The sequence below is a fragment of the Thrips palmi genome, unplaced genomic scaffold, assembly GCF_012932325.1.
Source record: "Thrips palmi isolate BJ-2018 unplaced genomic scaffold, TpBJ-2018v1 HiC_scaffold_5, whole genome shotgun sequence".
Lineage (NCBI taxonomy): Eukaryota > Metazoa > Arthropoda > Insecta > Thysanoptera > Thripidae > Thrips > Thrips palmi.
This window is the reverse complement of record NW_023144632.1, coordinates 10,052,278-10,080,243: the sequence shown is the minus strand read 5'-3', so window position 1 is coordinate 10,080,243 and position 27,966 is coordinate 10,052,278. Positions and strand designations below refer to the sequence as shown.

General features: G+C 52.6%; 2 protein-coding genes across 2 annotated transcripts; one reads left to right on the top strand and one right to left on the bottom strand.

Annotated features, from left to right (window-relative positions):
• The first annotated feature begins 82 nt into the window (after positions 1-82).
• On the top strand, positions 83-3,984 carry LOC117651314 (caseinolytic peptidase B protein homolog). Its single transcript, XM_034395206.1, has 9 exons — positions 83-897; positions 973-1,024; positions 1,118-1,541; positions 1,630-1,744; positions 1,831-2,009; positions 2,112-2,273; positions 2,352-2,508; positions 2,613-2,803; positions 2,918-3,984. The coding sequence occupies exons 1-9, from the start codon at positions 564-566 to the stop codon at positions 3,245-3,247; spliced, it is 1,944 nt and encodes a 647-aa protein (XP_034251097.1). The 5' UTR covers positions 83-563; the 3' UTR covers positions 3,248-3,984.
• Positions 3,509-27,966, bottom strand: LOC117651163. Its single transcript, XM_034394968.1, has 11 exons — positions 27,956-27,966; positions 27,821-27,895; positions 21,312-21,583; positions 21,052-21,189; positions 14,200-14,332; positions 8,618-8,735; positions 8,352-8,423; positions 7,522-7,604; positions 7,344-7,440; positions 7,066-7,260; positions 3,509-6,726 (listed from the first exon to the last, which is right to left on the bottom strand). Exons 1-11 carry the CDS (start codon positions 27,964-27,966, stop codon positions 6,304-6,306), a joined length of 1,617 nt encoding a protein of 538 aa, XP_034250859.1. The 3' UTR covers positions 3,509-6,303.

Sequence of the window (27,966 nt, the reverse complement as noted above, 5' to 3'; positions counted from 1 at the left end):
TTCGAAGGGTAGAGTCCTAACATGGAGGTCCTAAAGGCCCTAAAGGGGCTCTACCGAAGGGTAGAGTCCTAAAGGCCCCTTGGGAAGAACCGTCAACTTGAAAAGTGTTACGTTTTATTTCTCATATATCCGAAATTTTATGCGCGATTCCTCATATACTGACGATCAAAATGGCGTCGCTTTGCTTTGATGTTGTGTCGTCTGCTCCGGGCCTCGTGAGGTCAACAGACTTGACAGCGCTTGCAATAGGCCTAAAAACTTCCTCACCTCTTTAAATTAGTTCATTGAAGATCCCTTGAATGTCGGAGATAAATAGTGAAGCCATTTTGAGGCTCACTGCTGAATTTTTAAAATCCCCGCCGGAAGCGGAAGCGCTCGGCGGACATTTTGATCGTCAGTATGAGCACCAAATCGGTCAGAAGTCAGTAACGCAAGGAACCGCAATAGGAATCGTGGTGTAAACTGACTGTTCTGTTCTGTTGAAAACGGTCTGCTAGGGCTTTCAAGTTCTCTTTTGATCTGGACATTTTAAATGCTTTGCGTTAAGTAAATCTATTTTCAGTATGGACAAACTGTTAAAATTTTTAGGAAATTATGTGTATAGACAAGGTTTTGTAGTATCAAATCATGTATCTTGTAGAACTTTGAGGAAAGCTGAATGGGTGGAGGTTAGGCGTTTGTTGCATCAGACACGGCCAATATTAAATGACTCTTTACGGAGAACTATTTACTGTACACCTAGTGTATTGCCTTATACTGCTCATGCAGACATTTGTTTTCAATCAAATTACCACAAGTATAACAGTCGTTCAAAGAGTAAACCACCTCCATCAAAACATTCTCTAGCTCTGCTTAGTTTTGGTATTATTACAGCATATTGTGCAGCTTATGAGTCAGGTAATGTCAAAAATTTAAGAGAAATTATTAATTTTTCTAATTCCATTTGTCTCACTTTCTTAAAAATTCTTTCAGATAAGCGTTTAGTTACTGCAGCCAAGAAAGGAAATGATGCTGAAGTCAGAAAGTAAGACCGACAAAATTTCCTTTGATTTATCACTCTCAGGGATTTCTTTCTAATTATTAACCTGGTTAACACTGATTATTCTCTGTTTCTTAGTCTCATAAGGGAAGGCCATGATGTAAATAAACGGCACCCTTTGGGATGGACCGCACTTCAGGCTGCTGCAATCAATGGCAAATCCGGCACAGTGAAAATTCTACTTGACGCTGGAGCTGATCCGAACCTCGGAGATGAATTTTCCAATGTTTACCGTACTGCTATGGAGCGAGGAATGAGGGCAGCTGAAGTTGTCTCAGTGCGAGAAGAAGAGTTTAGTGACCGTTTGGATTACATGGCAACTTTCCGGAATTTCACTGCCCTTCATTATGCTGTACTGGCAGATGATGTGGATACAGTTGCTGTATTGCTTCAGGGAGGAGCAAACCCTCTTCTGCAAAATGATCATACCAAGCAAGCAATCAGTTACTCCAACAGAGAGAATAGAAGACTTGTGAATTTACTTGAGTCTCACATGAAAACTGTAAGTATGACTGTGTATTGCAGTTCTCCAAACATATTGAGAGTTGAAGCTTGGGAGATAGTTTAGCATCTGAGACCTTTCTTTTCAGTTCGAAAAGAAGCAAAAGGAGCTTGAAGCACTAGAAAGGCGCAGGTTTCCTTTGGAGCAGCGCTTGCGCCAGCACATTGTTGGGCAAGAGAATGGAATTGTCACTGTGGCTGCTGGTTAGTCCTTTTGTCTTTGTTGTATTCTAAAAGAAGAAATAATCATGGCTTGTCAATCATACTGTCAAGGCTTTTTTTTTCCACAGCTATAAGGCGTAAGGAAAATGGATGGGCAGATGAGGATCACCCACTTGTGTTCCTCTTTCTGGGATCTTCAGGTATAGGAAAGACAGAGCTCGCCAAACAGCTTGCCTCTTACATACATAAATCAAATGCAGAATCCTTCATTCGACTTGACATGTCTGAATACCAAGAAAAGCATGAAGTAAGTTTCAGTTTTCTTTTGCACTCTGCCTTTTTCAATGTCCTCTGATTCGATTTTGAAGGAATTTAATCTTGAATAATACTAAAAACTATGTTATTTAAGGTTTCAAAGCTGATTGGGTCACCACCTGGTTATGTGGGTCATGATGAAGGAGGCCAGCTCACCAAACGTTTAAGAAAATGCCCATCTGCTGTTGTTCTCTTTGATGAAGTGGACAAGGCTCACCCTGATGTGCTCACTGTTCTATTGCAGCTATTTGATGAGGTTTGTATTTTGATGTTGATTTTAATTGATTTACTTGTAGTTCTTCCGTTATCTTTTAAAATTGTGTTCACCCGGTAGGGAAGGCTTACTGATGGGAAAGGTAAGACCATTGAATGCAAGGATGCAATATTTGTTATGACTTCCAATCTTGCAAGTGATGAGATTGCCAACCATGCACTACATTTGCGTGAAGAAGCCAAACTGAGGGCCAAGCAGCTTCAAGAGGAAAGTAAACGTATGTAATGATTTAGCTATTCTCTTTTTAAATTATTGTTATTGATTTAAGGTATCATCGTGAAATGTCACAATGCCTGTATAACACTGATTTTCACATTCTAGCAAATGAAATGACTGAGACTGTAACAATATCCAGACAGTTTAAGGAGAGAGTTGTCCAACCTATACTTAAAAGGCATTTCCGCAGGGATGAATTTCTGGGCCGCATTAATGAAATTGTGTATTTTTTGCCTTTCTCTGAATCCGAACTATCAGAACTCGTTCAGAAAGAACTCCAGCGATGGTCCAAACGAGTAAGATGCTCCCACAACAAACAAATTTAACAAACTATATACTTATTTCAATTCAACAATAGCATTAATCTTTCTCCTTTTTCTTTCTATTTTTTTTCCACATTTTTGTTTTAGGCCAAGGACAAGCACAACATTGACTTAGAATGGGACCACAGTGTAGAAGCAATTTTGACGGATGGATATGAAGTTAACTATGGTGCTCGTTCAATTAAATACGAGGTTGAGCGGCGAGTTATTAGTCAGCTGGCACTTGCTCATGAGCGTGGAAGCATAGCCCCAGGTAGCACTGTTCAAATCCTAGTTGTTTGGCCAAAAAGTGAAACAGAAAGGCCCGTTATTAGGTTGCGTGTTAAGGCAAAAGGAAGGAAGGAATTTGTTGATATTGATGAAAAGGAATTGTCAGTGGCCAAAGCCGATGAAGCAGGCAATGGATTCATATTCTAAGTTTAAATCAATCAAGGGGGATTTATTTTCCGATGTCCTGAACATTTGCTGGCATTTGTTCAATTGCCTTCCTGTTCTAAAGCTGTGATTTTAATATTAATTTCTATTTGCTCTGCACTGCAATTTATTTTATTTCTCTTCTTTTTTTTTAGATGCCATATCTATTACTATATGTTTATAATTCATGTTAATTTCATGTCATAAACCAATGTCAGAAGCTTTGTTGTTGTTATTGTTTGGCGGTTTTGAAAAGCTCAACTATTTTCAGATAGAAGGAAAGCTTTATTTTTCTGTATTTGCACACAAACACATAAGGGAAATACTTTTACCATTCATATTTTTAGAGTATATTTGAGGAGATATTTTGGTACAAATTTCACATAGCTTAAAATGACTAGATGAGGGTTTTAAAGGTACATGATCTTAAACATAAAACTTATAAGTAGATCTACAGTAACTGAACTCTGTGATGAGACACTTTTTCATTTCTTTGATCACATTCACTCAGCTTTTTTCATATGAGTGGTTTGGACTAGCTTCTGAAGTTTGCTGATATTTCCATCAAATTTTCTCTGAAAAATCCTCATGTATACCCTACTTTACGTAAAAGTCAAGAGACAATACAATTTGAAGTTTTCATCTAATATTTTCTACAAGGATGTTAAAGGTAAACTGTTTGACTTCTAGCAATGGATTGCAGGATGTAGTAGCTGCAATAATAAATTATACTACAGTAATACAGTCACTTGATGTCAACTTTTCTTTACACCTTACTGCCATATCACCTTTTCTCCAAGCAAGTTAATGACTGGCCTAATATTTCTTTGTCCTAAATTTTGGCCTATAACATAAAATTTAAGTGCACACAGCTGTGACCTCTAAAGTGACAAAAATTCCAAACCACAGATTGGAAAATTCATCTGGTCATTGACTCGTCTGTTCACATGGCAGATCATCCCCAGGTTTCTATGCTGGTTCATCAATCCAAATTAAAATAAAATAATACAATATCAAAAATACTAACGTTGCTACTTCAACAACTCACAGCACAAGTTGGCATAAGTGACTCACAGACCTGTCAAGTTTTAATGTTCACACACATGTGCCTTCTATCAAGAAACATACATTCAGCCCTAATTCTTTTTAAATGTCTAGACCTAAGAAACATCAATAGAAACATCAAAGGTAGTATAGTGAACACTAATAAAGATCTTAAAATTCCAATCTCAATTAACATGCAAATCTATTAGAATTTATAATTCGGTTTTGCTTTAGCTGATATATGGAGGAAGACAAAAGGAAACTGTGATCTTGTGATCATTGGAAGGGGAATCTAAACACACATTAATGGAATAATTAATACAGTTTCAGGGAAAGCAGTAATATCAGAATTTGAGTTGCTCCTAAAAGATACGTGAATACTGAACGTGATAATTATCATGAATTAGCCAAACATCAATAGCTAACATTTAAATTCACACATAGTAAAAGCCAACAGGACGGTTCACTTCGCGTTGTTATTTCCTGCCACTGTATTCCTTCCATTCCTCCGAGTACCTGCCCATCATTCGCAAAAATTGTGAATAATCCTAACAACTATCACTTCTAAGTTAAAACAAGATGAACTCACTCTCTCATTCAGTCAATTGGTTTTGTAACATATCACTGAATCAAACCATAAAGCACACAACACAGTCTTACCAAAATAATTAAGTTTGCATTAAAATGCAGAATAATCTTTCACATTGTCTTCAGCTACATATCATTATTTACACAAATATACAAATGACTTAAAGAAATGGGGACAAATTATAAATTTGATTTAATTCACTGTTACTATTCGTATCTATCTTTGATATTGCCTTGTCTTGAAGTCACATTGACTACAAATCAAAAGAAGTGAATGAAACATTCCAGGTAGGATGTGAAGCCACTAAAAATCATTCGGTAGTCCTTGTCATGAGATAGTGATCCAAGTCATAAAGGTTGAAGGTATGACTTTTATAAAAACAACTGCATAATGATTTTATGTTCACTTTTAGTTTTACCTGGGCCCCCATTTTCACAATAAAGATTTCACAGCCAGATTTGCAAGCAAAGCTTGCTATCATTCGTTGTATTCTTGGCACAAACGGAAAAGTTGGCATAATTGCATTTATGAACAAAGGCAATTTTTCTTTTGTTAAAATGAGAAGGGTATGAACGTTGCTGAGAGTTTTCTCAGGGCAGAAATGTGCATTCATTTAGATATGAGTAAGAACATTCTAATTCCTAACACAGAGATAGTTTGGATTGAAGTTTAGATTTTCTAAGCTTTTAAGCTTTTTTTCTACGAGTGCTAATGACAGAATGCATTTTTCACTATTTGCTGTAAAGAACTCCCAGCAGACCACTAGCCTATTTTTGCGTAAGCCGGTATTCATTTCTATTTCTCACTGATTACGGAAGATTAACTTATTCATCTCAGTTGAGAATGACTAAAATATTAATTTCTACTCAGAGTAACACAGTTGGTTATCAGTATAGGGTCCTATGCTTATACATTCAACATGAAATCACTACAATGCCATGTCACTATGATTTATATTTGTCTGGATTTTGAGACTCATTTGTGACCATGACATGAAAATGGCTACGTAAATGTTCTAGTTCTAAGTGTCTGGGATAATTATAGATTGCATTGACTAGGAGTATCGTTTTTCCATCTTGTCGCTCAAGCTTCTCTATTTTTTTGCTGCACTACATGAGATGCAATACAAGCATGAATTACACGTAAATGATCAAAATTGTAGTCCGAGTGAACTACCCCCCCAACAAATTAATGGTCTTATGAGAACTGGAAATTAGACCTGGGTTAAGAGCTCCGTGAGGCATCAACCTACCGCGCCCCGCCGCGCCCCGCCCCGAGCGCGCATGGTGTGCGGCGAGCACCTGTTGCACCGCTTCTGCCGGTGAGAGAGAGAGAGACAGCCCCGCGAGGGAGGCGCGTAGGGTGCTTCGATCGAACGCAAGCGGGCAAGGCCTGCAAGGCCCCGGCGGCACGAAACCACCAGCGCTCACGGCTGCATCGCGGCGCGGCCCACGGTGTGGATCTGGGGCTGGAGGCGCCTGGCCGGCGGCAGGATAGAGATGGTCACGCTGCCGTTGCTGTCGCTGCTGCAGCAGCTGCTGTTGCTGCCGCAGCTAGCCATGCTGGCGATGCTGATGGCGCCGGGGGAGGCGGGGCGGCCAGGGGAGGCTGGGCGGTCGGGGGAGGCGGGGCTGCCGGGGGAGGCGGGGCGGGAATCGGCGGCGTCGTGGTCCTGTCCATCCAGAGCGTCCTCGCGGCTCTTGCCGTCCTGGGGCTGCATCTTGGCGCGTCCTTCCGGGGCCAGGTCGTCGGCACGGTCGTCAGCTCGGTCGGCACGGCCAGCGCGGCCAGCTCGGCCAGCACGGCCAGCACGGCAGGGCGGGGTGAAGTCCGGGCCAATCTGCAGCACCTGCAACACGCCAGGCAGTCAGTGACGTCACGCCCGTCACGGCACTGTACCCCTCATCCCGCATCCCGTCCGAGGGGTCGGCACATGGCAGTGCAGGCAAGCATGTATCGGGCCCGAAAAGGCATCATACGATCAGTTGTGGGCTAGCCCGTAGTGGTAATGGTAATGGAGGGTAGGCAACTCGGTGGACTTGCCGACACAGCTGCGCTGTGGCGTTGCCTACCCTCGCGCGCGCGGGCGCTTCTCGTTTCACCGGGCTGGCCGGGCTGGCCGGCCACGTGTTTGACGCGTCCTCGTCCCGCTCCGGGTAGTTCCGGGTAGTTCCGGGTCCCCACTTACGCAGGTGATGGGCGGTGGCAGCTCGTCGTCAGAGGTCGGGGTGTGGGTGAGGTGGCCGAGCACGGGCGGGCTGAGCGGAGTGTCCCTGATCTGCTGCAAGAGGGCGCGCGGGGGTTGCGGGGATTCGATGTTGAGTCCGAAGGCGGCCACGTCCTCGATGTCGAGGTGCAGGATGCTCTCCTGGCTCCCGGTGAACTGGAGCAGGGACAAAGGGAGAGGAAATTAATGGATCGGTGATTCGGTGAATCGGCTGACGAGAAGGACGAAGGGTCACTCACAACAAAGCCGTAGTGTTTCAGGATGTCCATCTTGCACATGGGGCAGGTGCGGTGCTCCAGCAGCCAGGGGTCGATGCAGCCCTTGTGGAACTCATGCCTGCAACACCAAGCAGTGCCACGGTACTGTCTCTCTGGTGGGCCGAATGCGGCCGAATGGGTGCGAGAGAGACGGACTGACCTGCAGGGAAGCGTGCGGACCAGCTCGTTGGCGCGGAAGCGCTCGATACAGACAGCGCAGCAGTCCCCGTCGCCAGTCACAGCCTGCGAAGGAACGGAACGAAACCAATTACCGACAAGTTGGCCATGCCCTGGCCATGCCTGCCGGCAGACAGCCCGAGAGGGATTTCGAGACGGCGCGACGTTGCGACAAGAGGCCCTCCAGAAAGTCGTTGGTTCGGGAATGGAGACGGGAAAGGTGAGGGGGTGGGGTGGGGGGCCGCCCGGGCGAGCAGTGACTTTGCGCGGTGAGGCATCCAGAGGTGGATACAAGTGCGTAAAATTGAGAAAAAAAGTCTCCACAGCACCTCAAAAATATTGTTAAGAGAACTGTCTCAAAAATCGAGTGAAAAGTAGTTCTAGTGTCACCATGGGCTTTCAAATTGTATATACATAACACTTGCACCAGTTGAGAGCTAAGCGCTCACACGTCGGAATTGTGAGAGCAGGACGAATAAAAAGAAGCAAGAGGGAAATGGCACGGACTACAAACAGGTGCGCGCCGAGCTTAGCGCCAGCGCCAATAAAATGGAACGGGAAAGGTAAAAATAGGTAAAAGACCGGTAAAAAAGTAAAAAATCCCTCAAAGCATTGCGGAACATTGGTCATACGAGGCAAAACGGCCCGGACCTGGAATTCGACGAAAATATGTTGGCGTTTTGGACACCACGTGGCTGGTGGCTGTGGAATCTTTACCATCCACCGCAGTTCGGCCGAGTTCGCCTCTTCCGCTTATCATCCAGTTACGAGGCGGGCTGGCCGGCTCAGTGTTGCTTCGAGAGATCGACTTACCGCGTCGTCGATCTTGAGGCGCCGGAGGGGGATCTTGGAGAGCGCGCGCTTGGCGGCGTTGCAGAGGCGGCGCTGAAACAAGAAGCGTTATGTCACCATTTTGTCGCACTGCCGGGGCGAGCCCTGGCGAGCCCTGGCCGCTCTAGCTGCCGTGGCGTCAACACGCCGAGCGCCCCGCCATTCTTCTATTCCGCGAGAGGAAAAAGAAGAAACGAGTGCCATCGAAAGAGCGAAAAAGCGCGCCAAATAATGAGGCGCTGACTCACGGAGAGGCGGTCCTTGGCGTGGATGTAGCGAAATCGCTGCACGTAGTAGAAGACGAGCCAGGCCAGGGAGATGATCATGAGCACGATGAAGGAGACGGACACGAAGAGCACCGACGTCCTGGGGGACAGAGAGGGCCAATGGAGGAAAAACCGCCGAGAACGTCGATGATGGTGCTGGAACACAGCGGGGCGTGCTTTCAGTGCGGAGGGCGGCTAGGCTTCCTCGATCGCCCGGTTCCTCAGCGCGGCGCGCGGCGCCTCAGTGCATTCTTCCAAATGAACGCATAACCTCGGCGCGCCAGGGCCGACCGCAGCACCGCCAGCAGGCTGTCTCTCTCGCACTCTCGGGGCGTCCCCTACCAGTGCGAGAGAGGGAGAGAGAGAGAGAGAAGGCACTGCTTGCCGGGGACGTGACGTTCGGGGGACTCCTATAATAAGCCTATCCGCGCAAGCTGCAGGGAAACGGGGGGAGGGGGATGTTTGCTCTTGAAGAGGGATGAGGCGGGCTTGGCGGGGTCAGGGTGTCAGTCCCAGTGTCACAGCAGCGGCCCCCGCGGGACCCTTGCCAACAGCTCCCCCCCACGCCCCGCCACGCCCCGCCACGCCCCGCCACGCCCCTGCCGTGTTTTGTCGTCGCTCTGTCTCCCTCGCACCGCTAAGGAACGCCCCATGAGTGCGACAGGGACAGGGCCACCAAATCACCGTTCGGAATGAGTCTGGGTGCAGGCTAGTGCAGGCTGGCCGCGCTCGCCCTGCCCGTAGTGGCCCGTAGTGGCGGTGGGGACGCCGGGGACCCCTCCCGTCTACTCCCGACGCCCAGCGCGCCCAGCGCCCACTGTGCCCAGCCAGCATGGCACGGCCAGCACGGCCAGCATGGCGCGGCAGTCAGTGCAGAAAATAGCGGGCCGCGGAGTATTGCAGGCAGGCCGAGGCAGGGGAGTGGCATTGGCGCGGCCGCCGGGCGTTGTGTCCACGCAAAACAACGCAGGCGCGAATGTTGACTAGCACACCAGTACGGCGGGCGGGACGCGTGCTCTCGCACGGCGGCGGGGCGAGGAGGGGTGGAGGTGGCAGCCTCGGAAATGGCTCGAGTACCGCGAATCACCTGTCGCTGTCATTCAGCCTGCAGAGGCCAGAGCGGAGCAGAGGGCAGAGTTTCCAAAGTATTTGAGGCTGAGCCGCGGCCCAGCACGTCACCGGCATGCATGCAGCGGCAGTGCGAAACGCCAAGTCCTGAGCCGGGGAGGGATTTCACGGCGATTCCTAGCGCTGCTTTGCGCTTTGCCTCATCAGCCGTCTGATTCCGAACACTGCTTCGTTGCTCTGTCTCTCTCGCACCCCTACGGAACGCCCCATGAGTGCGAGAGAGACAGAGCGACGAAAGCAGTGCTCGGAATCAGACGGCAGCCGCCACAAGTCGCTTCAAAACGTGAGTCTGTTGGCGAGGCCTCATCGACACGCGGCCTCTGTTCCTCGCGGCGTGTTCTTTGACCAAAGCCTAACAAGACCACGAAGACGGGCATCCTCTAGTATTTGGAACCAAGGAGGGGAAAACATAGCTTTTCTTGTCATCACGCGACCGTAAAACCGAGCCATGCAAACAGCAATATTAAAAACTCACTTTTCTGAGTGTGTAAGAGGAAAAAGCCCGTCCGTCAAAGAAGCGAATGTTCACCGTCCGGACACGAAAGATGTCTCCTCTGGCCGGTCGCGTCGCGTCCCGGATGAGCGTCCGTTTTTCATATTTTCCCGCGCAGAGCCGAGGGATGAGACGCGGGGAAACGAAAAGCTCTGGGGCTGCAGAGCACTTACGCGAGGATTCAGGATTCATAAGCTGGAAACCAGAAAAACTTGTGTTTGCACACGGGATGCAGGGCGGGCTAGCGGACGGACGGACGGACGGCGCTGTCGCTTTCAGAAAACGGGGCCACGTCCGCGCGTCCCTCGGTCTTTGGGCCTTTCGGCAGGGTAAACTTGTTGCTGTAAAAGCGAGCTTGCAGGAGGGCAACGACGCCCTGCTGCGCTCCTGCTGAGGGCCTGGCAGGGCCTAGCAGGGCTAGCGGGGCCGAGGGCAGACGAGGGCCAAGGGTTCAGGAGGCGCCATTCATGACGGCTTGCTGGCTCCTCGGCTGGCTCCCTTTGCTGGCTCGGTGACGCAAGCTAGGAAGACCGCCCGTCCGCGCGACCGCTCGACGTCGACCTGTCCGGCGCGGTCCTCAGCGCGCTGGGCCACTGGTGCAATGGCCCACTTTATTGTCGACCCGAGCGCGGGCAGCGACAAGAGGATGCCAATGGACCCCGAGCAAGAACAGAAGGAATCCTGGACCCGAAGAAGCCGTTTCATGAACGAAGGGAATAGGCTATTGACTTGCAATAGTAAGGGACTTTAGTTTGAAACATGCAACTGAATTCGCTTGATGCAAGAATTCGGGGGTCTGGGGGTCCGGGACTTCGCGCTTCGCGTCGCGCAAAGCCCAGCAGCGGAGCGAGCTGCCATACCACGCACATCGCTTCCACCGCTCTGTCTCTCTCGCACCCGCACGGAGCGCCCCACGAGAGCGAGAGAGGTGACTTTGATCTCGAGGCAATTTGTGGGATGAGGAAATAATTGGGACCAGCGAGGCAGTGAAGCGGCGGGCCGACCGGGTCCATCCGCCGGGGACGGGCCGGGACGGGCCGGGGACACCTCCAAGGGGATTGCTGTACTATGTATCTTCGCTCTCCGCACTCCACGCTGCTGTGTGCTGTGTGCCAGGTGCCGCGTGCCCTGAGGGATTTGGAGAGGGAGAGAGGAAGGAGAGAGAGGAGAGAAGGGGGGGGAGAAAGGGGGAGAGGGAGGGACAGAAAGAGAGGGAAGAGAGATGGGCAATTTTGATGTTTGGGGACAAGATTTCTGTAGGAAAGATACTTCGTTGAATTTCCTCGGATTTCACGCCCAAATTTTCGTTGGACCCGTGCAACAAGCTCTTATCTCAACTTTGGTATCGTCAACGACAACCTATCTCAATGGGCTACTATCAACACCAATCAATCTCTATGCGCTATAAGGCGAGCGGATAGGTTGTTGTTGATGGTAGCGCGTAGAGATACAGGTTGTTGTTGACGGTACCAAGTTCAGATAGGCTGTTGTTGACGATGCCAAGTTGAGATAGGTGCTTGTGGTACGGATGCGACGTTTTGCTCTTCGCTTTTCTGTTTTGGATGATAAGGGATTTCAAGGGGCACAGGATTGGCGGAGCTCTATTCCGCCATTTCGCAGTTGCAGCAAGTTGTCCCTCCGGTTCCGTCAAGACGGTCCAAACGGCCCAGAGGTCCATTGATGGAATCAATCAATGGACAGCCTCTGAATTCGGTTGCTCGGGCATTTTGAGGCCGGAAGACGATTCCGCGCGCAACTGCACTGAATGCCCTCGTCGCTCTGTCTCTCTCGCACTCGCGGGGCGGCCCGTAGGCCCGTAGGCCCGTAGGCCCGTAGGGGCGTGAGAGAGACAGAGCGATGAAAGCGCGGTTCGGTAATGAGCCCGGCGGTGCAGTCCGCCGAATGGTCACGTAGCGGCAGAGGCCGCGCCGGAAGCGCGTGCTCAATCGGACGGTGCACCGCGCTGCACCGCGCCATGCTGGGACACCAAAACGTCAAAAGCAGCGAGACCGATAAAACCGGGCGCGGGGCGGTGAAGCGGCGGGCCGGCATGCCCCGCCCAATCCCTCGCACAAAAGTAATGAGGAGTCAGCCGGAATGAGAGAAATCCGACGGATGATGTCGCGTGCTCACCAAAGCCGACATCATTAGTGATGTGATGTGCATGCGAGTGCGTCGAATCACTCGAAACCGAAAACGAAGCCAACAATGTTGAATTAAAAGAAAAAGAAATCATTTTGAACCAAAAACAGCAAAGATATGCTCATTTTATCTCTTTGCAGTCATGAATATATCAAGTTTGATTCGATTCGGGATTGAAGCAGGCCGCTATATGACGTCACTGCGTCCGCAGCTTCCAGCATGCCCGACTTGACTTCGGCCTATCCGCCAATACGCGTGTCCGATAAGAATCCCGCGCGACCTTTGTCAACGTTCCCAAGCGGCTCAAATCATCGATGGGAACGTAAACGAAAAATCTCATCCAACGAAAGTCAATGAAAGCAGATGATACTCGTGTGGTTATGGACTTTCCTATGATAAAATTAAAAATTGTGTGTGAAATAAAATATGTCGCTAACGACATACTTGTTTCGCTTTGGTTCATGATGACACACTCTGTGCAACGACCAAGTTTTCACTCACCTGATTGTTTCTGTACAAGCATTGTTTATCAGTGTGGTTCGAGACGAGCCGAGCTGTGGCCTGCACCGCCGCGGCACGAGCGCGCCGAGCCGTGCCGAGCCCGAGCCGAGAGGCATTGTCGCTGTTCTGCGCGCGGGGACCGCGGGGACGCGGACGGCTCCTCTCGCGCTGTACGCGGGGAGGGAGTGTCAATGTCCCGCGCAGACTGCGAGCCAGACGGCCCTCACGATCCCGCCCGGCAGCCAGCACCCTAATGTTATTGTCAGGATGCGCTTTCGGCTTCTTGACTCGATAGTAAAAGCTAACCTTCAGGTGCGTCTAAAGTGTCACTGTATCATCTGTTAAAAACCCGAAACCCCCAAAAATAGAGAAAGAAAAGAGTAGAAACTGTGGCTTGGGATGCTGGGGCGGTGGGTACACCCACCGACACCCGCAGGCCCCACATCGGATGCTGGGTCCTGGCGGCCGGGCTTGGGCGGGCCCGACTGGCACACTGGCTATGGTGCCCCCCGCGCCCCCGCGCAGCCCGGTGGGGCCGCACTGCAAAAAGCCGCAGTCATTTGCCTGGCCGAATCATTGAGGGCATTTTCATCACGAATGACGTCATCAACGCTCCTACTGCTAAGGTGCGACACCAAACTCATAAACTCAACTGGTTTGATGACATTCTAGCGGAAAGTGAAGGCCTTGAAACACGTCGTCGAGAATGGCAACCGAAGTTTTGGCAGTGCGCGCGGCCGCGTGGCGAGCTGCAAATGCGGCCGAAAGCCCAGTCGAAAGCGGGCAAGCCGCCTGCGGCGCCCGGCAAGGGCGAAAAGCCTCTTACAAGGGGAAATAACTCTGAATTTCGGTGTACAAATGAATGAATTTCATGAATTTCATTAAATTTTTTGAAATTCAGTGAATTTTTTGAATTTTTTGAATTTTAGTGATTTTTTACGAATTTTGGTGAATTTTATTGAATTTCAATGAATCACTTTGAATTTTTTGAATGAATTTTTGCGAATTTTGCTGAATTTTAATGAATTTCTAAAAAGTACTTTGAATTTTGTAAATTTCAAAGAATTTTTGAAGTTTGGTGAATTTTAAGAATTTTTGTGAATTTCAATAATTTTTGTGAACTTAAATGAATTTTGGTGAAATTTTTAAAGAAATTTGGTGAAGTTTTTTCAAATTTCAGTGAAAATTTTTAAAGAATTTTTTGAATTTTTAATGAATTTTTTTGAATTTTTTTGAATTTTTTTGAATTTTAATTCAAGTGTACAATTTTTTCTGAAGTTATTTCCCCTTGGCCTCTTACCTGTTGATGGAGTTGAGGCTGCGGGTGCAGCGGTTGGCCACGGCGATGTCCACGAGCACCCGGTGCTGGCTGTCGGCGAGCTTGACCAGCCCCACGCCTTTCCAGTGGTACGTCAGCACGGCGGTGATGTTGTCTGCGGACACAGAGGGGGGTTTATACAAAAAAATAGTGAGAATTTCCCTGACTTTTCCCTGATTTCCCTGACGCGAAATGCAAATTTCCCTGACATTGAGCGCATCAAAACATTGATTGAGTTGAACTCGAACGGCGGTGTTTCGCGCTCTCCTCCGCATTGTCCAGCAAACAGGTCCAGTGTCGCAGCAAACTATTTTTCCCTGACATTTCTGCTGCATTTTGCGAAATCCCTGACATTTCCCTGATTTCCCTGAACCTGTTTTTTCCCTGACTTTTCCCTGATTTCAAGGTTTTCAAGGTTTGTATAAACCCTGCAGAGGGGGCCGTCAGTGGCAGCCGTCAGTGGCAGGGGGAAGGGCAGCGGGACGGCCCGGCCCGGCCTGGGCTGGGTAGGCGCATGGCGTATTCCATGGCAGACTCGCTCCGCAGTGGTTGGGGCAATACACCGAAGGCGTGAAAAAGAAGAGCAAAGACTAGAGGACGGGCGCCAATGTCAAACAGGCAGCCGGAGCCCAGCGCGGGTTGCGCGGCGGAGGGAGGGGGGACTCCTCATCCTTCTCCCATGTCCAATCGCGGCGAGGGCACCGCTGGCGCGCTCGCGGTCGGAGGACGGCTGCCGGTGCGGCGCATGACGTCACGGACGTCGCGGACGTCGCGGAGGGCCTCCATGTCGGCGAGCTCCTTCCTTCACGTGCTCGCCGGCCGCTGCTACCTCATTCCGAGGGATCGTCCGCCGGCCTCCGTCGTCCTGAAGCGTCCCGCTGGGTGCACTGTGCGTTGCCAGCGTTGCCCGGCCCGTGGCTGCGAGGGAGGCAGGCAGGACCGGCCAATCGGTCCTTCGGCTGGCGGTCGCTGTGGCGGTGCGGGACGTCGCCGACGTCGCCGACAGCAGGACGCGGCTCGGCCAGGCTCGGCACGCGGCCGAGGCGGAGGCTGCCTAGAGGCTGCCCGGTGGGGCTTGTCTATCTTTTCGCTCGCTCGGCCGGCCACTCTCAACTAATCGGGTCCCCGATTGCGTCTTGCGTCAGCAGCTGGGCTTGCTGGACATCAAAATGGACTAGGCCGCCATTTGGCGGGGCGGCCAGGGCGGCCAGGGTCACGGTGCACAGTGGGTCAGAAGACCGGTGGAGGCGGTGAAAATCCCGCGGACGCGTTTTAAGCTCCAGAGTCGCCAAGTGGGACTCGAACCGAACGTGTGACCCCACCAATGGATTGCTCTGCGAACGGGGAATCCATTGGTGGGGTCTCACGTTCAATTTAATTCCTGTTTAGCGACTCTGGAGCTCAAAACGCGTCTAGAGTTTTGACCCTCTGCGCCGGGAGTGCACTGCTATAACGGCACACGGTCAGTCATGTGGCGGACGAACTAGTGACAGCCCCGCCGCCGCGCCGCAACTCCGTGGCTCTCCTGTCCCTCTCGCACTGACAGCGTTTCCGCAGGGGTGCGAGAGAGACAGAGCGATGCGGGACGCTACTGGCCCATCGTGGACGCGAGCGCGGAAGCGAGTTGGACGAGGCGCGCGCCGCGGCGGCACGGTGAGGCGACCGGTTTGGCGGCTAGGTCCCCGGCCCGCCACACCGATAAGCAGCCCCGTGATCGGCACGGCCGGCCGGGCACGGCAGAAGCACTGCGCTGAGCGCCCATGCGCAAGTTACGCTGCCGGCAGTCAAGTCTGTCGGGTGTTCCCACTCGTGCGAACATGCATGCCGCGTGCGGGCCATGCAACGCGTCCTGATTGAGCTTGCTCAAGCCGCGCAGCCTGGCGAAGCCACGCCACTGGAATCAGTCCAAAGCTGGGCGAGCCGAGGCACTGCAAAATTCGAGCGGGAGGCGCGAGGCGCGAACCGACGAACGGCCGATTGGTGGGTGATTGTGGGCGGCGGAGTGCGCATCCTGGAGTCTGCCGCGCCTCGAGCGCCTCTAGTCGGGACAGGCGAGCAGCCGGACGGGCGGACGGACGGACTAGCAGACAGACAGACAGACAGGCGGCGCGAAGCAGCCGTCGCGGAAGCAGTGCGCGTGTTTGCGGACGGTTTCTTTCTCAGGCGACGAAGCGCGTTAGGACAAATTGGACGCTCTCCTCTCGGCGCCGTGCGTCGCCGCGTCGCCGCGTCACCGCTTCGCGTGTGCTTGGCTGGCTTGATTACGGTGTGGCGGCGTAGCAGGAGCGCGTTTCGGCGTGTCGGTGTTTTGGGCAGTTGTATGCCTTCGGCTTGTCCTGGACTTATTAACGTCGACCGCGTGGGTATGGGCTGGGACGTTCTAGGTCTTCTCCGCATTCTTCGCTTCCGCAAAATGCCTCCATTCAGTCCCTGGTCTCGGCCGCCCGCCGCGCAAAGCATTTTATGCTGACTGCTCCTCGACTACAAAGAAGCTAGGCGAAGCCAGACGACTTTGTGGGCGTTCCAAGATTATGATTTGTCATCACGAATAGCTACTAGTTCAGGTCCTGCAAACCAAAAAGGAACGCTTTGTCTGCTGCGGGAAAGGAAGCCCGCAATCTCTCCGAGAGGCTTTTCTCGGTGCTCACCGAGGGGTGAACGTGTCAACAACCAATCCACTGAAACACCCCGGCCGGCTGCATCGCTTCGGCATCGCTCCGCTCCGGCGTTGCTGCATTCTGGTAGCTGACTCCGCGCAAAGCCCGTCCTCGTTCTTGCCAAACGCGGCGACTCCTAGCCTCGCTGCCGACGAAGCAAAAGCAGTCATCTCGACCGTCACCCAGCAGACTGATTCCGAGAGCCATTTTCATCGCTCTGTCTCTCTCCCGCACTCGACTCCTGTAGGTGCGAGAGGGACAGAGCGACGGAAACGCGGCCCTCGCACTCAGTCCACTGTCGGGGCTCGGGCCACAGTAGCGGCTCCGCCAACAGTCGCCGAGTCCTCAGTAGTCCTGAGCAGTCCTGAGCAGTCCTGAGCAGTCCTGAGTAGTCCTGAGCAGTCCTGAGCAGTCCTGAGCAGTCCTGAGTAGTCCTGAGTAGTCCTGAGTAGTCCTGAGTAGTCCTGAGTAGTCCTGAGTAGTCCTGAGTAGTCCTGAGCAGTCCTGAGGGACGAGGAGCGACAACGACAATAGCAAACGGCGGCGTGGTGCAGTGCCTGCAGTGCAACACTGATGAAGAAAGGCAGAAACACCGTGCCCAGCGGGGCTTGAACTATTTACGCCCATGGACGAGGCGTATAGAAATATAGGACTGCTGTCTGGGCGGGCAAAATTTCAACGCCCGGCCAGAGGCTTTAGGAAAATAGTGCGGGAATCGTCATGAAGCCCTTCAGACGGTCCCCTTCCCTCCGATCTCCTCCTTTCGGACCCCGCTTTGGCACCAAGACGAGTTTAGAGCTCGACGTTGTGGAGCGAGAACCCGAATGGAGTTTATCCACCTTGAGAACGTGACTAGCGATAAAGGGGTGGGGTTTTAGTGAGTCCGGGAGAAGAAAAAGAGGGGGAGGGTTGAGTGGAGGAAGGCATGAGGTTGCCTACCATCAGGCGTTTTAAAAATGTTCCACTACCCCCACCCCCACTCCACTCCCCTTGAAACCGCGCCACTAATTCGATGTGGGGCGCATCCCCGCAAAATGCAATCCGCGCGCCACTCTCCAGTTTCCGTGCTGTTTGATTGTGTTCCCGAAATGGAATATGCTTTTTCCCGATGCGCGCCTCGGACGTCTCGTTTTTCTGGGTAGCCGGCCAGTGCTGCTTTTGTGCCATCGAATCACCCGCGCGCATATTGGAGCCTGCCTAACACGGCCAGGGGAAAGGGGGACGGAGGGGCAGTTTAATAAAAGCAACCCGAAAAAGAGAGTGCAACATTTTGTGCGCGTCAGAGGGGAGAGAGAGAGAGAGAGAGAGAGGAGAGAGAGAGGGGGGGGGGGGGGGGGGGGAGAGACTGCGCTGAGAGGGTTCGGCACAGATCAGCCCGCGCTGATGCGGCCACCTGGTCGATCTGGCCCGGAGCCTTTCCCCATTATTCGAAGTGCTTTGACGGTCCGACATGTCACCGCACCGCGCACTATTTCCTGGAACCGCTCACTGCGCGCTGCACATTTTATTCGATTGCTCGCTCCAATCCCGCTGATGGTACATGCCGACCGGCCTATGACGTCTGTCTGTCTGTCTGTCTGCTGCGAAAGCGCATCCAGCTGCAGCGCAGCCCGAGCGCAGCGCGCGGAGTGCAGTGGCGGGATTCGGCAGCGCGTGCAAGTATAACGACCTACCCCCCCTCTCTCTCCACGAATACGCACCCTTCGAAATCTCGAGCGAGACGTTCCACGAAGCAGGGTGCCCCTCGAGCGGCTCACGGCCCCAAGGGCCCCGCGATCCCCCGCACGGCACACGCCGAGCGCGAAAGATTGCCGACGCAAACTTGGAAATCGCATCATCCGAGTCTCCACGCGCTGTTCTTCCTCCAGAAAGCGGAGCAGCTCACAGAAGCCCCTACCTTTTGGGCACGGCGCGAACGTGGAGAACTCCACGCATGAAGTGTGCACTCTCATCCTTCAATCGCCATTTTATCAATATTCGTTCGTGCGCATCAAAAGAGTTTTGTTAAGAATTTAATTAACGAAATTGATAATATCGTTTGCAGAACAAACACGAATGTTAATACGCTTGCGCACAAGCGTCGAAACGTTGTTGAACAAAACGTCAGTACGAGCCTGAGAATGCATGGAGACCGCAAACTCTTCACTTGCAAGTGCGGGGATTGAAAATTCCACACCCACGCATTGCCTTGGTTCCACAGTGTGGCGTTCCGGCCAGGCGACGCCAAGGGAGCCGCGCCGCCGCCTCGGCCTTTCGGTCGACTTTGGCCCGGCCGGCCAGGAACGAATTAGTGTGTCCTGCGAGGTGATGGGGGATTAAGAGGCGAAAACACTTGCTCTGCTCGCGCGTCATTGCCGTTCCCACACTACGCTGCTTATCGCCGTCCTTGTCACTTCCCCTTCGGCGATAAGGACGAGAGAAGTGGGGCGATGGGCCGAGGACTCACTCGCCTGCTCCACCGGTAAAGCGAACAACTGCGAGGCTGTGAGGGCAGATTCACGTCCGACTGTCGAACGCCGACAGCTACCCTCGCAGCTACCCTGTCAGCTCGCACGAAAAGACGTGGCAGCTTTAAACCATGTTTGGTCGGCCGCCTCCTTGCCCGCGGCCTGCCCCCGAGGAGGGTAGAGTAGCCAAACTGTACCTAACTTCTAGCTGGTGGTTGTCTATCCACCGACCTCGGGGATGAGCAAAAGTTAAAACTGATCTGATAAAACTATAGTGCCAAATGCATTGGACTCGCAAATCGTGTGCACTGTTGTTGCTTAGCCCCCTATGTGAGCACACTTTGGGTTTTCGATTTTTCCGAGTGAACATGTGAAATTGGTCCAAGAGACAACGACTCTTCGCGTTTGTCTCGCTGCCGTGACGGCACGTCGACGGCGTCCCTGCGGGCGTCCCGCGCGGTTCGCGACGTCGCCGCTTTGGCCGAAGACAGAGACACGCTCCGTCGCACTCCGGCAGCGCGAGGATTCGGCTTTGACTCGCCGCCGCGCCAATCGGTTCTCTACACCCGAAGTGGAGAGGCAGACAGGTTCCCTCTCAGCGGCACAGCGTTTCGTCGCGTCTTTCTGTCTCGCTAACACCGCCAGCACCGCCAGCACCGCCACGCCACCAGGGCACTGCGAATCCAACAACTCCACACTTGCAATTCGGAGGTTTCACTGTTAAAAAAAATCTGAAAATTCAGATTAAGTCTTGACAATTTGGAACATTTCAACCATTATATTTTTACATTAGAATCCTTTTAAACAGAAGTAGGTATGTTCCACAACATGTGCGCCATCTAGCGGCCAAACGAAATCTTGGGTTGGTCTGAATTTTCAGACTTAATCATCTACATTTTCAGACTGCGCTGGTCTGAATTCAAGTTCTGAGAGGGTCAGGTCGCAATTTTCATACCGGAAGGCTAAATTTTCAGACAAACAGTCTGAAACAAATCTGAAAAATAGATTCAGACCGCCAAGGTTGGATTTTGAGTTTCGGTTCGTCACGTTGAGTCCTGCGTGCGGTTTAATCAGGTCAGAAGGGTGCCCTGCGGTGACTGTGGCGGGGGGACGGGGGAAGCGGGGGTTCCACCGAACTTCACACAATGCATGGCCTCCCTCTCAGAACCCCAACACAATTGGCGACCACCTTCTAGTGCTTCGGTTTCAAAGTCCGGCGTCCGAGACGGAGCCCGGCATCGGGTCCTGCAGTGGGAAATGAAATTTGGCACTGCGCGGTCGGCTTGACGCTTTGCAGTCAGGACAACGTGACCCAACGACGTGACCAGTAATGCTAAATACCACAAAACTCAAGAGCGATCCACTCTCAAGTTCCTCCAGAAGTCTTGGGCGGCACAAGCAAGTTAGGAACGTATGGAGGAAAGGTCCTCAGTAACTTATCATGCGACCACTTTCCTCATACTAATAAATTTCTCCGCATTATGATAGTTTTGTGTATTGTTCAGTGCCGAGATATATCTCCGACTCCACAGCATTTCTCAATGGAAAATTCGAAGTAGCACAAACAACAATGACAACTACAATGATAACCAATACATAATTAATACAACAACTACAACAATGACAACAACAACAACATGATGATAAACAAGAATAATACTGACAAAAGAAGAAGAATGGCAACAACTACCACAAGCAGCACTGCGGGATCGAGTTGGGCGACGTCTTACCCCTAAGTCCTAAGGACAACCAGAAGACGCCGGTCGCGATCACGGTCAACGCGCGCTCCGCCGCCTTCCTCAGTTTGGCGGGGTCACACTCTTCGCAGCTGTATATCAGGCCCGAGGCCGCGCTGCCCGCTCGCCGACCTGGGCAGCGACAGTAAGGGAGAGTGCATCGTGGGGGGGTGAGGTGGGGCGAAGCTACGGGCTGCGCGGGGCGTGTAGGAAGCGGGGCGCACGGGGCGCATGGGGGTTGCTGCAGCACTTACGTTCCGGGAGATGTCCATCATGTCCAGGGAGTCGGCTTCCTTGTCGTCGTACACGATGACGGCCGAGGCCCCGGCCAGCGCGGCGGTGTGCACCTTCATGTCGAAGGTGCAGTGGCCGCGCGGCACGAGGGCGATCCAGGGTTCGTTGGGCAGGGCGCTGGAGTTGCGGTTGCGGGTCGGGGCGCGCATCAGTGGCGGCGAGCAGCCTCCGGGGGCGTTGGGCGACATGACGTGAACCAGCAGTCCGCGGGCACCGGCGATGCGGCCGTCTCCTGCAACACCAAGTAGAGTCAGAGGCTGTGCGCGGCGCGGGCCGGCGCCGCGGCCGTGGGACTGCCCTGTGGGCGGCGCGGTCCCACTGTGCTGCCGCAGCCGCGCTCCTCCCGGACACGGCGCGGACACGGCGGGCACGGTGTTCCCACCGGCCGCGGACGCAAATCAGGCGGCAAGACAGGCAGGAAAACTCCACCGGCGGACGGGCGGGCCAGCAGCTCGCCAGGCAGGCCGGCCTAGCCTAGCCGGCCGTCACGTGTAGTCACGTGTCGCTGGACCGCCAGAGTGTGTCCGGGCCGCCCCGGCCACACTGCCGGAGTTCATCGGCCCGGCAGGCTGGGGCGTGCCGGGCCGAGCGCCGGACTGCCTCCCGTTCAGATGACGGTCTGGATTGCCGAACCAGCGACACGGAATTCGCGGATCCGAGCTGCAAAGGAAAGACTCGTTGAAGAGTCGGAAGTACTTTGAGGTACAAAGTATTTAGTTTGTCATACGAAGAAATAGTTCAAAAATTATTAAGTGGTTTCTTAGTAACCCTATATGCTCAAAATACCTCGTCTTGACAAGCAGCTACTTTTATATGTGCGGCCCGAAATGGTTCAGAAGGATTTGAGATTGTAAGCCTCAAGCTAGTCTTATCAGACCTCCGAGTGTCCTTGCGACCTCAGCGACGAATGCCGTTGAAACCCCTTCGGACTTAGTCTGCGGAAGCCCTCCTATATAGCACGGCCCGCTCCTTGGATTTACAATGCAGTTTGTTTTTTCAGAGTGAGTAAGCAGGCAGAAAGCCCCAATGCAATAAAAACACCTGGGTGCAACGGCCCAGTAAGAAGTTGACATTGAAGACGATCAATTTCTCGCTAGGTGCGAAACGAGACTGAGACATGCGATGTTCGCGGTTTATAAATCCGAAGCCGAGATTTGGAGAGATAAGTTTACAGTTTAACTGAAGCTTTTTGGCCGCGTTTTGGTAGTTGCTTACAGCCCTTTGAAATTTGGGGGCGGACACACATGTTGCACGTTTGTTCCCCTACACTTTTCGGGACTCCGTGACGATGCTTGGCGTACCCGGGGAGAACATGCGAGTCAAAGACCCGAAGACCTCAGCGAGAAGGATTCTAGTCTAACCGTTCCGGCGTGGTTTTGACAACCGGGACACTTGAACGCAACCAGTCGCTTGTGAGTTAAAAAACACGACCAATTTTTCAGCGTTCCAAAAGAGGGAGCAACGTTCGGGAAGGGGTTAACTGATAGCGATAGCGGCGCGTTTTGCGCTGGCCGCCCTGGCCGCCGCCGGCCCTGGCCTTGCACGCCTTGCATCGGGTGAGGGGCGACGGCCGCCAGGGATTTGCCTCCCTGCACGCCTCGTGTCCAAATCACCATGCAAACCTCACGAAAAAATGCACGAATTCGCGTGTACAGCTAAGCACGAAAATCTGCGTTGTTATTGCGCATGGATCCATGCATTTCACGCGTAAGCTCAACCTCCTCACGCACGCGGCGGCAGGCAGGGCGGCTGCTGAGCTCACATTATTTACGCAAAGAAGCGGAAAGTGCAAGTCACAGTTACACCCCCCCCCTTTCCCCAATTTTACAGTTGGGCTCCGACCTGCGTTGCGTTGATATCTGTCGGGGACAGGCAAGAAGCAGCACCTGACATTTCTCTGGTCTGGAGTGACATTGCCCGTCAAATGAAGCGAACCGCATGTTTCGCGCGGATTGAAGATTTTTGTGAATCGTTTCTCCATTGTTTTCGATTGCATGACGACTGATTGGTCTGTTGGTTATGAGCTGGCTGGGAAGGGGGCTGCTGCGTGCGACCGCATCATGGCAAAAAGCAAAAGCAAAAACAAAAACAGAACACGTTGTCTTTCGAGCTTTCCATGGCCGTGGCCATCTACGCGAGACAGACTCATGGTGTTCATTGACAGGACTCTTTTCTAAATCGTTGAAGACACCTACACCCATAGATGGTGTAGAAACAAGCACCAGCAAGAGCATGTAAAAGTCTTGTAACAGGTCTGATGCGCTGACTCTGTGTCAAATTAAACTACAAATAGTCTGTGACTGTTCTTCGCTGTACTAAAAATAGTCCTGCGCTCAGAATATTGCCGCTCGCAGAAAAAAACGTGCCTGTTATCTGCATAGTAAACTAAATCCCAAATAGCGAAGGGAAAAAATGATTGGGCGAACGCGAGTAACCCCGCGCCCGTATCAGCAGACACTCTTCCAGGAACACGAGGAGTCTAAAACCGATACAGAATTTCGTGTCTGGGGGTTGCCTGCCCCTTTCCCTGTCCACGGTGCGGATCGGTGTGGACCCTGCTTCTGGGGAACGCGTGATTGGGTTGTCTGCGCTTCACATGTAATTTCTTTTTCTTTTAAAGAAAAATAAAGAAAACCTGAAACGCTCACGGAAATTGAAAATCTCGGCCTCTGCCCGAGCACCTCTCGCACCGTGGAAACGGATAGCGTCTGCGTTCGTATAGCGCCATCCCACTCTCTCTGACCAGGTGGACCCTCGGTACGCTTTGTAGGAACGCAGTCAAAGGCTGACTTTTTTCATCCCAGAGAGGTGCACAGAAAGTTTCAGCCTTTGAGCACGTGTACACAGGGAGACGGAGGAAACGTTGCTGCGACGACCCATTCCTCGACCCATTCCACCTGCCCGGTCGCGGCCTTCCCCGCGCAAATTCGAGTGAGGGTTCGAGGATCTTGGAGGCCGACGCCGGCCGACGCGCATCAAACTCGCACAGCAAATAGATAAACACTGCCATAAAAGCGACTGTACGCACACCGGCGGTCTGTCGGCTCCGCGGCCAGGCCGGCCGGGCCGGTCTGTCTGTACAGACATCGCCTTGGTGGCCTTAGCTCCTCCATAAGAGATAATCGCGTGCATCCAGAGCACGTGCAGCGTTTCGCCGCTCTCCGTCTCTGTCGCGCTCATGGCGGTGTCCCGCAGGGCCGCAGGGGTGCGAGAGAGACAGTGCCGGGACCAGGCCGGGACGCGGTGCTGCATGCTGTCGCGGAGGATCCATGGAGGATGTCGAGGGACGGGTCGGTGGCGTGCTGTGCCTGGCTGTGCCGCCACGGCCCACGCGGCGCTGGGGACAACAGCACCAAGCTGTACCAAGCGCTCTTTCCGGAGGCATCCCGGCACGCCTCAACGTACGTTGACGCGAAATCACTCCCCGATCCGACTTCTTCGCCTCAGCCTCCCCTCCCCCTTTCCTCCACCCGGTGCGCGGTGGTCCTGACGCGGTGCATGCTCCGTCTTAATAAGTCCGTCTGCCCGCGCAGGCGGCGGGCTGTAATTGGAGTGGCGTGGTTTGGAACGCGCGGCAAGTCGAGCCGGAGCGGTACTGTCACCGGTGGCAATGCCCCCCGAACGAACCGTACTACTATGACGCAGAGATGCCCTCGACCAGCCTCTGGTTCGTTACGCGGCAAGCAAGCAGCCGAACAGACAGACAGACAGAAGGAAAAGCACATCGACAGGGCAGACTGACAGACAGACTGACAGACAGGTCGCGCTTGTTGCCCGCTGCCGCTTGGCTGCCGCAGCGGTCGCAGCACTCGATTCGTCCGCACACTGCCGCACACGCGGCCGCACACCCGGTACAGCCCGGCCGCCAGCCAGCCGCGCCGGGGGATTTCTTTATCAGTTCAATTTATTTTCTTTGCGGTCGAGTTTTGTTATTGTTTCTCATTCGCCGCGGCATGGACCGGCGTGCCGCAGGGCCGCGCCGCCACCGCGCGGTGCCTCGCGACTCAACGCACTGTCGCGGCGCGCGCCAACAGGCCGTCGGGATCGGCCAGGGTGCCACCGAAAGGCTGCCAAAAGGCTAAAAGGTTGCCAAAAGGCTGAGGGCTGCCAAAAGTCTTCTAAAGCGTCCCGAAGGCTCACACATCGGGGGATCCTATTCAAAGGCCTTATCTGGGCGCTCATGTTCAGAGAATCTTATCTGAAACGCGAGCGAGATTTAATTAGTTTGATCATTTGAGACAGCTACAAATCAAAATAATTTGTGATTTAAGTCACACAAACTTGAAAAAATCAAAGGAACCAATTGGTGCGTGTAGAAATATGTTCCGCTTACTTACCCTCTTATCCGTCCCAAGTCAAACTTCGTGAAATTCGTTTGCATTGCAGATAAGATTCTTTGATCAGGAGCGCCCAGATAAGATCTTTTCAATAGGACCCTTAACTACCGTATTGCAAAACAATGCCTGCGCGAGAAGCGACCGCGCAGGTTGCGCCTTTGGTGGGTGCCGTTGGGCAGTGTCGGGACGTGCGTGCAGAGCAAGAAGTACCGAAGAGTGGCATTGGGGGAGCACTGCGATTGGGAGCCGTCAGGGCAGGCCAGCCTGCGGGCCGGCCAGGGCCAGGAGGGTCTGCGGCAGACCAACCTCGTAGCCAAACCGACACGAACACATTACGAACAGGCCGGACCAGCAAAATAATTATGATTGGCAATTGCTGCACCGCTGCAGGGTCCACCGCCGTGAGGTTGGCCACTCTGGGAGGGGAGGGTAGACGGAGAAAGAGCGGGGAGTGAGGGAAAGAGAGAGAAGGACGGCAGTGCACGGCAGTCTCCTTTCACGCGGTGCTGTTGGAGCTCGCTCCAGGCTGGACAGCGCTCGACAGCTGCACAACAAACACCAACGTGAATGGCCAGACTGGGCCCTGTGGCTTGCCTGTTGCCTGCGGCTCATTGCCCACTGGCTTCTCGGAATGCCCGGCACAATCTAGATTCGTCAAAGCTAGTCGAATGTTCTCGGCAGAAGAGCTGTTCAGTCCATCGTGCTTTCAGTGCTCAGAGAAAAACTCCTATTCTGTGCTGACTGTCGCCAATTAATAAGTACTGGCACATGGCGGAAGAACGACAAGAATAGTTGGCCTCAGAAAGATACAACGGTTCAACAAATCTATTATCCATCACGCAGTGTGTTTTGTAATAAATTATGTCATGCTGTTTTCTTTCACAGTGGGAGTAGACTGCGGGGTGCCAGCGCTGGCTAGGAGCCCCCCTCCCCTGGCGGTAGTAGCCCTCCCCAGGCACGCGGTGCGAGCATTGACCGATAGAGATATGAAACACAGGCGAGGGGGTCGCAGGGGAGGGGCCAATCAAGCAGACACTCTTCGCAGTGTCGTCACCGGTCGTCACCCTTCCAAAGGGCCTTCGGTACGGCCGAGGCACGGAGATGCGGTGGGGACGAAAAATACATAGACCCGAGCGAGCTGGACGGTGTTGGTACTTTGGTACTAGCCGTGCCGGGCTGTGGCCTGCACCGGTGGCGCTGTACCGGGATAGTCAGTGTCGATGTTTCGCGCAGCCGAGCCCCGAGCCTCACGCCCAGCTCACGCCTCACTCACCAGCCCGCCCCGGCAGCCAGCCCCTATTATATTGTTAGGATACGCGCTTTGTTTCTGGACTCGAGAGTAAAAGCACGCTGACGCTTTCATGTGTATCGTAGTTTTAAGTATGTTTCAGGTGTGAAGGTAAGTATGTTTCAGGTGTAAAGGTATCATCTGCTAAAAAGAGGGGGGACTGCTTCTGCTAGGCTTTTGGCCAAGTCGGTATTTGGTCGATGGCAGTTCGATGAGCAGTCTGCAAATTCAGCGGTGGTGCGCGCACCACTGGGCGCGCCTAGTAAACCCGGTGGGAACATGCCTTGGCAAGTTGGAATGCCATGAGTACCTAGCGTCGATAGCAAGCGACGATCTAGGAGGGGGTACTCTATAGTAATAGAAATATTTCCAAATACTTGGGGAAAGCTTACTGAGAAATGATGTTGAGTTTCAAGACCATAGCACTCTTCCCTGGTTTTAAGATAGTTGTTTCACTTAGATTGGCCCGAGTTTGGCTCGTCTTTACCGAAATATTTCTAACAGAAATGAGAGTTTACTAAGGACAATTTTATGTAGGATTACCACGGCTACCACAGCACCGCCATGCCAAGAGGTGACCATTTTATACTGTCTCAAAATGTGAGGCATGTCGTAGGCCTCGTTCGCTCTCCAGTGGCCTGCCCAGAAATGTTAGGGGGTTTCAAGCTGAGCGTTGCCTCCTTCGGGCAGAGAGTACGAAGTACAAAAGGCTGCCTGCGTTCAAGGCGGTGCCCTGGCGCCTTGCGACTAACGGTAGAAGTCTGATGGCCTTGCCTCCCCCTCTGCGCAGGCCACTGCTCTTTCATGCTTTAAAAAATCTAAATTTTGAAAAGGAATCTGATACCTTTTAAATCTTCCATGGGTATAGGCAAACAGCCTCGGAACATCAGGAAGACGACACTCTGGCTGTGCACTTCTCCTAGAAAACAGGGCACATACAAATGCATGGTAAAACGAATTCCGCATCAGGAGAACCAACCAGCCGTGCAT

What these genes read in the sequence shown, in the direction of transcription:
- LOC117651314 (XM_034395206.1), top strand. Translation starts at nt 564, where the DNA reads ATGGACAAACTGTTAAAATTTTTAGGAAATTATGTGTATAGACAAGGT. An exon ending in TTGTGCAGCTTATGAGTCAG is followed by an intron (nt 898 to 972) that starts GTAATGTCAAAA and finishes AAATTCTTTCAG; the next exon opens with ATAAGCGTTTAGTTACTGCA. An exon ending in AATTGTCACTGTGGCTGCTG is followed by an intron (nt 1,745 to 1,830) that starts GTTAGTCCTTTT and finishes TTTTTTCCACAG; the next exon opens with CTATAAGGCGTAAGGAAAAT.
- LOC117651163 (XM_034394968.1), bottom strand. An exon ending in GTCCGCACGCTTCCCTGCAG is followed by an intron (nt 7,441 to 7,521) that starts GTCAGTCCGTCT and finishes TTGGTGTTGCAG; the next exon opens with GCATGAGTTCCACAAGGGCT. An exon ending in TGCCACCGCCCATCACCTGC is followed by an intron (nt 6,727 to 7,065) that starts GTAAGTGGGGAC and finishes GGCGTGTTGCAG; the next exon opens with GTGCTGCAGATTGGCCCGGA.